We start from the raw sequence: 9,539 nt of genomic DNA, 5'->3' as shown, positions 1-9,539 counted from the left end.
GGCTTCCATGGGGAGTCCCAGTCCCCTCTTGGCCCTTCAAGGGGACCCCACCGCCCTCCAAGCCCAGTGATCTTCCTGGTCCCTCTTGCTGAGTCAGGCCTGGGGGAACCTCAGCCGAGGTTTCTATTCATATTTTATTTTTTCTCTCTTATTATTATTATTTTTTTTTAGTTTTTATTAAATAAAAGGAGCAGCGGGAGAGGAGGGCCTGTGATCTCCCGGGCCTTCAGGGAGAAAGAACCACAGGCCCACACCTCCCTCTGGTCAAGGTGCTTAGCGCAGTGGGGGAGGTGTAAGCTGGGCGGGAGGGCAGCTCGGAGTGTGTGGAGGGGCCCGTGACCCACCCACCCCTCCCAGGAAGACTTAGTGGGCAAAGAGGGGTCGCTGGATCCCGACCGAGCCGGGTTCCCTCACGAAGGCTGGTGGGCAGGGCGCTGGGCTCCGAGTCACGAGGTGGGACCCCAGGCCAGCCCGGGCCCCCTCCCGACCCCGGAGGAGGAAGGGGCTACAGTGTCCTCTGGTTGGTGGGTGCAGGGCTACGGGGCGGGGGGCGGGGGCCGAGCCCCTCACTCGTGGACATCCCAGATCTCAGACAGCAGCGGTGGCAGCTTCTTGTCCTGGAGCCGCAGGGCGAAGACCTGCTCTGAGTGCACGGAGCTCAGCGTCCGCAGGCTCACCAGCTTCATCAGCATCCGGGGAAAGCGCAGCTGGTCCTGGGGGTGTCGGGGGGGACCCGGTGAGGCTCTGGCCATAAGCTCTAGAAGGGTCCCTCCCCTGGGCTGCTTGTGGGGGGCTGTCGGCCAGGGCTCCCCGCTCCCGGTGCAGGGACCAGGTGCACCTCGCCCAGGGGGACGGGGGCTCAGACCGCTGCAAAGATTCAGACGAGGAAGCGACCCCCACTCCGACTTCCGGCCCGGCCCGTCGTGGGGCACTGGGGTGGGGCCGTACCTGTGGCCTCTTGATGCGTGTGTAGGACAGGAGCGCCTCCACGTAGGGCTGCTGCAGTGCCTCCACGCGGCCCGGCTCCTGCACATTGGGCCGGTCGGCGGAGAAGATGCTGATGGCTATGAGGAGCGCGTACTCCGCGTCGTCCAGGCCCAGCCGGCGCATGGCCCGCGAGAACTCGAAGATGGGGTTGATGAACTCCACCTGCAGGCCTACAGGCGCGCAGGCGGGGAGGGGGGGCCTCAGCACTGGATCCGTGACCCCGCCACTGCCCGCACAGGCCGGGTGCCATGCATCTGGCCCCTCGCCCCCGGCGGGGACCCTCGTGTGCCCTCCCCACAGGCCGGCTCTGCCTGGGGACTGTCTAGGTCACATTCTGTCACCCTGTGCCAGCTTCCTCTGCTCAGTCACTCACTCAGCAGACTTTAGGGAGGTGAAGTCCTCTTAACAGGGCAGAGTCTCTGCCGGCTGGGGACATCTCTACGGGGACTGAGGGGACAGATAACTGCGAAATAAATACTCATCCCGCCTGCGAGACAGGGGTGAGCATCTTGGAGCAAGGGAATGGTGACGGTGACCACTGGGAGTCTCAGCCACCACCGAAAGGCAAGTCATTCATGGGGCTGGGGAGACCGCATAAGCGGTTCTGCAAATGACTCTCCGGCCTGAGACTCTGAGGTCCCAGGTTTGATCCCCGGCATCACCATCAGCCAGAGCTGAGCAGGGTTCTGGTCAATAGAAAATATGAATAAATTAATTGAGAAAAACAAGGCGATCACACAGGGTGGCCTGCCGGAAAGCTAAGACCGGAAGGAGGGCGGCCTAGGCGGCGGCTTCACCGTGAGGACCCGAATCGGAGCCACGGAACTGCAGGTCTCCGCTGCTGCCTTTCTCACACAAAGACATCTGTTGTTGTCAGCGGGGTTCACCACTCAGGGCCCAGAGAGACAGAAAGACACCACAGCTTTGAAGCCCCAGCCTGGGTCATGTCCAGGACAAGGCAAGTGAACTCTCTCGCTAGCCCTAAACTACCCTGTCATTACTTTCTTTCTTTTTTAACATATTTATTTATTCCCTTATGTTGCCCTCGTTGTGTTTTTGTCATCGTCATCGGAGCCCCCGGCTCCCCACCTGCAGGGGAGTCACTTCACAGGTGGTGAAGCAGGTCTGCAGGTGTCTGTCTTTCTCTCCCCCTCTGTCTTCCCCTCCTCTCTCCATCTCTCTGTCCTATCCAACAACAACAACATCAATAACAACAACCACAGCAACAATAAAAAAAAAAAAGACAACAAGGGCAACAAAAGGAAAAATAAATAAAATTAACAAGAGGGGCTGGAGAAATAGCATAATGGTGGGGGCTGGGCAGCAGTACACCAGGTTAAGTGCACATAGGAAAAAACACAAGAATCTCGGTTCGAGCCCCCGGGCCCCCCACCTGCAGGGGACTCGCTTCACAGGCGGTGAGGCAGGTCTGCAGGTGTCTTGTCTTTCTCTCCCCCTCTGTCTTCCCCTCCTCTCTCCATTTCTCTCTGTCCTATCCAACAACAATGGCCTCCGGGAGCAGTGGATTTGTAGTGCTGACACTGAAGCCCAGCGATAACCCTGGAGGCATAAAAATAAATAAATAAAAATAAAAGAAAGAAAATAGCAGATGGCTACACAAACACATTCCACGTCTGAGGCTCTGAGCTCTCAGGTTCAACCCCCAGCAGCAACATGAGCCAAAACGGAGCAGTGCTCTGGAAAAAATTAAGTAGATAGAATAAAAAGACAAGGAAAGGTGGCACAGAGGACAGAGCTGGAGTCTTGGGGCTGGGGAATGGAGCACCCGGCTAAGCGCACCCATTACAAGGTGCAAGGACCTGGGTTCGAGCTCCCCACCTGCGGGGGAAGCTGCGTGAGTGCTGAAGCAGGGCTGCAGCTGCCTTTCTCTTGCACTCTGTTCTCAGTTTCTATCTATCTCTATCCAAGTAAACAAATAAACAACTAAATTTTTTTAAAGTGAATAAAAAAGAGTCCGGCGGTAGCGCTGCGGGTTAAGCGCACATGGTTTGAATCGCAAGGACCAGCATAAGGATCCCCATTTGAGCCCCCGGCTCCCCACCTGCAGAGGAGTTGCTTCACAGGCGGTGAAGCAGGTCTGCAGGTGTCTGTCTGTCTCTCCCCCTCTCTGTCTTCCTCTCCTCTCTCCACTTCTCTGTCCTATCCAACAAGAACAATATCAATAACAACAAAACAACAAGGACAACTAAAGGGAATAAATAAATTAAAAAATTATAAAATAAATAAAAAGAATCCAGGGGGCTGGGTGGTGGCGCACCTGGTTGAGTACATGTTACAGATGTCACAGTGCACAAGGACCCAGGTTCTAGCCCCTGGTCCCCACCTGCAGGGGGAAAGCTTTGCAAGTGGTGAAGCAGGGCTGCAGGTGTCTCTCTGTCTCTCTCCCTATCACCCCCTTCCCTCTCAGTTTCTGTCTCTAGCCAGTAAATAAAGATTACTTTTTTAAATTATTTATTTTTTAAAGAATTGGACTTCTAGACATGAGGGCCTTAGTTCACTCCTGGCATCACATATGCCAGATTGATACTCTGGCTCTCTCTCATAAGTTAAAAGAAGCAAGGGGGGGGGGGGAATGACCAAACAGGAGGAAAGCAGTGACAAGGACCTGAGAAGGTTCTAGGCGGAGCACAAACTGTGTGTCTGCCCAGGGCTAGGGCCCTCCGGAATCAGGAGGCTTTCAGGGTCAAAACAGGGACAGTCCCAGGGGAGTGAGACGAACTTGTCACCCCAGTTCTGGGCAGAGGCCCAACGAATACAACAAGCCGGAGACTGGAGTGTGTCTGGTGGGTTCAAATGAGAACACGGAAGCCAGTGCTGCTGAGGAAGGGAGGGTGGTTCGGTGAGGGGCAGAGCAGAGATCAGAGCAGAGGAAACGGGGCCGTGGCCTATGGGGACGGTTGAGGAGTTCCTCCCCCAGTGAGATGGGAGCCAGAGGAGGGATGTGAACTATCACGGTATCTGTAGGGCCCTGTGAATTCTGTATGGACAGACAGATGGGCAGGGGAGGAGGCAGAAAGCCAGTTCGCCTTATCCTGCCTCCTCCCCGCCTCCCCTGCCAGTGCTCTGGGAGAGGTTACTGAGACCTTGGTGGTGTGGCTGCCAAACCAGAGCAAATCCAAGGCTGAATCCCAGCACCACCACAAGCCAGAGCTGAGCAGGGCTCTGGAAAAACATCCAAACTGTGGTGCTCAGAGATGGCTCAGCAGACAAAGAGTGTACCTTACTGTGCGAGAGGTTCCAGGTTCGAGCCCCAGCACCACAGAGCAGGAGCGCCAGTCTGGGGAGCAGTTCTGGGTCTTCTCTTCTCTTGCTCTCTGTCACCCTGGTCTCTCTAAGCACACGGACAGGGGCAAAGCAGTGGGCCAGGAGCCACGGCGTGGCTCACCCGTCAGGACACTACATTACCACACACGAGGGCCCAGGTTCGAGCCCCAGGTGCCCACCTGTCGGGGGAGGCAGGGGAGTTTCACGAGTGGTAGAGCAGTGTGGCAGGGGTCTCTCCTCATCCTCTCCCTCCCTTCCTGTCTTTCCCGATTTAAGAAAAAAGGTGGCTGCTGAGAATGGTGGAGCCAGGCAGACACTGAGCCTGAAAACAACAACAACAAACTCCAGCAGCTAGGGAAATGGCTCCACTGGTAGCTTGTGAGACTTGCAGGCCTGAAGTTCTGGTCTGATCGCCAGCACCGCATGTACCTGAGCGCGCGCCTCCCTCTCTCTCTCTCTCTCTCTCTCTCTCTCACCTCTAGGGTTATCGCTGGGGCTTGGTGCCTGCACTACGAGTCCAGTGCTCCTGGAGGCTATATTTTCCCCATCCTGTTGCCCTTGTTGTTGACCATTGTTGTAGTTATTGCCGTCGTCGTTGTTGGATAGGACAGAGAGAAATGGAGCAAGGAGGGGAAGACAGAGGGGGAGAGAAAGACAGACACCTGCAGACCTGCTTCACCGCCTGTGAGGCGACTCCCCTGCAGGTGGGGAGCCGGGGGCTCGAACCGGGATCCTTATGCGGGTCCTTGCGTGAACATGCACTCGACCCGCTACACTACCGCCTGACGCCCAGCTTCTGTCTCTTTGAAGAGAAGCTGTTTGCTTTTTGATCAGAGCACAGTTCAGCTCTGGCTCACGGTGGTGCAGGGATCTGAACGTGGGACCTCAGAGTCTCAAGCTTGAAAGTTGTTTGCATAACCACTATGCTGTCTATCCAGCCTCTTGTCAAAACATATTTAAAGAGAGAGATGGGACCCAGTGGAGAGAAAATGGAACGCATGCATACGCGCGCACGCGTGCACGTACACGCACACACACCCGCGCGCACAATGCCACAGGTCACTGGCATGATCCACCGTGCCACCTCCTGGGTCCCTTGGCACTCACTGTCATGGTATTCATTCTCTCTCTCTCCCTCTCGTGTCCTAAGTCTTTAAAATAAACAAACACTGGGCCAAGGGGGCCCCTCAGCAGTGGGACGGTACACAGCCAGGGCCCCAGGAGCCGGGGCTGGGAAAGGGCTGAATCGGCAGAGCCCCGCGTCAGACGGCTCCGTCTGTACCTGCGCGGTGGAAGTCGTCCTTGCTGTAGGTGAAGTCCTTCAGGAAGGTGATGCACTCCGTCTCGTGATTGTAGCGCCGGGCCGTCTCCAGCAGCATGATCTGAGAGCAGGGAGGGCCCGTCACCCCCAGCCACTCTGCTCTGCTCTGCTCTCCCCGGCTGCTCCTGGCTGCTGCCCGTCTGGCTCACTGCCGTGGGGTCAGGTCTGCCCAGGTTGGGATCTCTCTGGCTGAAGGTCAGCGCCCCCGATCCACCTTCCCAGCATTACTAAGGTGGCACATCGGGTTGAGCTCATGTCACCATGTGCAAGGGCCTTGGTTCAAGCCCCTGCTCCCCACCTCCAGGGTTTAAACTTCACAAGTGGTGAGGCAGGTCTGCTGGTATCTTTCTTTCTCTCACTGTCTCCCCACTCCCCTCTCAATTTCTCGGAGGAAACAAACGGGGGGGGGGGGAAAGGGTCGGGTGGTGGCGCAGCGGTTTAAGCGCAAGTGGTGCAAAGCCTAAGGATCCCGGTTCGAGCCCCCGGCTCCCCACCTGCAGGGGAGTCGCTTCACAGGCGGTGAAGCAGGTCTGCAGGTGTCTATCTTTCTCTCCCCCTCTGTCTTCCCCTCTTCTCTCCATTTCTCTCTGTCCTATCCAACAACAAACGACATCAACAACAATAACCACAACAAGGCTACAACAACAAGGGCAACAGAAAGGGGGAAAAACTGGCCTCCAGGAGCAGAGGATTTGTGGTGCAGGCACTGAGCCCCAGCAATAACCCTGGAGGCAAAAAAAAAAAAAAGGAGGAAATAATGGCCACGAGGAGAGGTAGGCTGCCGTGAGAGCGCCAGTAGCAGCTCTGCTGATATTTCAAACAATGGTTGTAAACAAGCCAAAGGCACAGTGTCCCGGCCCACGCCTCATCCTTGCTCTCGGCCTGTGGCTTTGTCCCTGGTTTCTCCCGGGAAGCTGTGGTCCCAGGGATTTAGTGCCTGACAGGTGCCGGCATGCAAGGACCGGGACCGGAGGGGGTCTGCTCAGCGGTGTGCTCCCACCGTCCGGGGCTTGGCCCGCCCCTGGGTCCGTGCTGCGGACGGCCGGCTGGTGGTACCTCGATGGTGGACGCCTTGAGGAGGGCGATCTGGTCCTCTCGGCCCAGCTGCAGGAAGCCGGGCACCTGCTTTGCGAAATCCACAATCTCCTGGACTGAGATGATGGCCAGCTCCGTGAAGTGGGCGAACCGCTGCTGGCGGGCGTCACGGGACTGGGGGTCTGCGCCCAGGGGCCAGGGCTGGCGGGACGGGAGGGAGGCGGCGTGACTCCTGGCTCCTCCCAGGACCCCCAGGCAGAGCGTGCACTCTGGGAGCCCCGTCCTCCGCCGCGGGAACCTCACTCCCTCCCGGGGTTCCGTCACCCGGGCCGACCCCGCAGGCGGGCCAGTACCGTGACTTTGGGCTGGTCAGAGAAGGAGCGTTTGTTGCACTGCAGCTGGGCGGCCACCAACTGCTGGATCATCAGTTCCTGAGCCGCCGTCAACTGGACGCCCTCACCTTCCCCGGAGCCCTGGACACCTGCTTCGGAGCCCCCCGGGGAGGCCCCAGGCACCGAGGCGGAGCTGCTGCTGCCCCCGGGTCCCGAGGGTGACGGCTGCTGCTGCTGCTGCTGCTGCTTCCGGATCTTCTTCTTCCGGATCTGCTCTTCAGAGAGGACACCTGTGGGGAGAGGAGGAGGAGGAGGGAGGGGGGTGATGCTCGGGCCTCCCTCCCGGAGTCTAGGCCCAGAGTCGCCCGCCCGGCACTCACACTGCTCCCTCATGCCGGCCTCCTGGCACTTGCGCAGCCGGCACTGCTGGCACTTGCGCCGCATGAAGGCATCCATCTGGCAGGTTCCGCCGCCCCGGCAGGCGTAGCGCCCGGCCCCGCCGCGGACCACGCTGCGCCGGAAGAAGCCCTTGCAGCCCTCACAGCTGAGCACGTTGTAGTGGAAGCCGGAGGCCTTGTCCCCGCACACTCGGCACAGCTCGTGGCCCAGCATCTTGGGAGCTGGGCCCTTCTTCCGCTTGCGCTCCGGCTCCTCGCCTGGGTCTGGGACGACTGGGGAGGGTGGTGGGGGGTGAGGTCAGCCGCCGGGAGGGACAGAGACACAGACAGAAACACAGCAAGCCAGAGGAACGGCCGGGGGTGGCCCCCCGGGGAGACGGCAGAGCCGAGGGAACGGTGTGTCGGGGACCCCGAGGAAAGGCCAAAGTGTGACGCCGTGGACAGACAGAAGCAAAAGCGGGGCCTCCCACTCCCCCAGCTTCTTTCCCTTCGGTCCCCTTTTCTGGATCCCACCCTGGGGCCCGCCTCACCCACGCTGCAGGCTGAGCCGGCCCCATCTGTGCCTGGAACATCTGGGTCGGGGCCCCCGGGCCACGGCTCCAGACCCTCCTCCTTTACGACGGGCGAGGAAGAGGGGGCGCTGGGCGGAGGGGGGTCATCTCCTGGGAGAGGCGCACAGTGAGTCTCTCCTGAGTGTGCGGCGGGCGCAGGGCTGGGAACGGGGGGTCACTCACCAGGCAAGGGGTGGTCCGGGGAACTCGTGGTGGGGGTGGACATGGTGAGGTCACGATGCAGCCTGCAGAACACGGGGAGGGGCTGGACTGAGTTTATGGGGTCCCAGGAGAGTGGGGGGAGGCCAGTCTCAGGTCTTAGTGATTGAGGGTGACTTCACGTCTTGAGCCCCCAAGCACAGACCCCGGCCCCTTCTGTTCTCCGGCCCCGGCCCCACCAAGCTTCTTAGGCGAGGCGTCACTTGCTCTTTCCCACCGGTGTACCCCATCTCTGCTGGGGTAGCGCCCCATCTCTGGTTCTGACCCCGCCTCCCCTCGTACGCCCCGCCCCCTGCTTCCCGCCTCGCTCCGCCCATCACACACGACCCACCCACTTGCCCAGCCCCTATATCATAGACTCCGCCCACCTAATCTACATACAGCCCCGCCCGCCCTCCAAGCCCCGCCCACACCTCAGTCCAGGTCCCGCCCCTCTCCAAACACCAGTGGGGGGCGGGGCTCATGGCTGCGCGCGAGGGTCTCGTGGGCGGCCTCTCGCGGGGTCGCCGGCTCCCGTTGCCTTGGTAACAGCCGGAGTTCGGCGCGCGCGCTACAGAGGGGAGGGGGTGGCAGGAGAGAAGTGGGGCTGAGCGGAGCAGCGCGGGGGACGCCGGGAAGGCGCGGGCCCAGGGCTCCCTTCTGCGTCTCCCCACACTCCAGTGCACCTGCCTCGGTCCCCTGGATGTTTCTCGTCTTCCTTCTTCTTATCCCGGGCACGCCACCGCGGCTCCGGGCCCCTCAAAAGTAACTTCGCCACTTCTTCCGGCAACCCCAACGCGCATCACTTCCGGAAAGGGCGGAGTGTAAGAGATGATGGACTTCCGGTCTGTGGGGGCCGGAGCCCCATCGACTGCCCCGCACGGAAGTGCTCAGGTCACCGGAAGTCCGATCTTCCGGGTGCTTTCACAGTGGGACTGGTAGAAGGGTTCCGATCCCGTGGTGACCAGCGATGTCTGGGCGGACGGGCAGCTCTTTCCCGGCTCAGCTGCGCCTCCTTGGACTCAGAGCCCATTGTTAGCGAGCATAAATCAAACCACCATCCACTGTAAGGAAGCAAATATGTTTATTGACGAATTGCAATCCGGGCCGAGATGGAGACTGGCAGCAGTCTACCAAGCTCGACCCCGAACAGGGCTCAAACCATACAATTTATAGGAATTCAGACTACACTCAGGGAGGGGGAGCACATCACCTTATCAACCTACATCCAATAACAGGCTATAGCAAACACAAGATCCAATCATTTCAAACTTAGCAAAAAGCGGGTTCCATACAAAGCAAAGCGCGGGCTATTTTCAAATATAGTAAGATCACACAACCAATAGAATTCAACCAGGCAGGGTCGCCACATCCTCCTGCCATCAGCTATGACCACCCATCCGGTAGGCAGCACACCACAAAGTCTGTTCAA

The 9,539-nt window shown here is 59.2% G+C and overlaps 1 protein-coding gene across 1 annotated transcript; it reads right to left on the bottom strand.

Moving 5' to 3' along the window:
- Positions 1–157: 157 nt before the first annotated feature.
- On the bottom strand, positions 158–8,678 carry NR1H2 (nuclear receptor subfamily 1 group H member 2). Its single transcript, XM_007531298.3, has 9 exons — positions 8,542–8,678; positions 8,093–8,154; positions 7,889–8,020; positions 7,341–7,631; positions 6,982–7,250; positions 6,650–6,829; positions 5,555–5,654; positions 949–1,157; positions 158–713 (listed from the first exon to the last, which is right to left on the bottom strand). The coding sequence occupies exons 2-9, from the start codon at positions 8,133–8,135 to the stop codon at positions 567–569; spliced, it is 1,371 nt and encodes a 456-aa protein (XP_007531360.1). The 5' UTR covers positions 8,136–8,154; positions 8,542–8,678; the 3' UTR covers positions 158–566.
- Between the last annotated feature and the right edge of the window lie 861 nt (positions 8,679–9,539).

Source organism: Erinaceus europaeus, chromosome 2, assembly GCF_950295315.1.
Source record: "Erinaceus europaeus chromosome 2, mEriEur2.1, whole genome shotgun sequence".
Classification (NCBI taxonomy): Eukaryota; Metazoa; Chordata; class Mammalia; order Eulipotyphla; family Erinaceidae; genus Erinaceus; species Erinaceus europaeus.
This window is presented reverse-complemented; position numbering and strand designations above follow the sequence as displayed.

What these genes read in the sequence shown, in the direction of transcription:
- NR1H2 (XM_007531298.3), bottom strand. Translation starts at nt 8,135, where the DNA reads ATGTCCACCCCCACCACGAGTTCCCCGGACCACCCCTTGCCTG. An exon ending in CGGCTCAGCCTGCAGCGTGG is followed by an intron (nt 7,632 to 7,888) that starts GTGAGGCGGGCC and finishes CACCCTCCCCAG; the next exon opens with TCGTCCCAGACCCAGGCGAG. An exon ending in GGCCGGCATGAGGGAGCAGT is followed by an intron (nt 7,251 to 7,340) that starts GTGAGTGCCGGG and finishes CTCTCCCCACAG; the next exon opens with GTGTCCTCTCTGAAGAGCAG.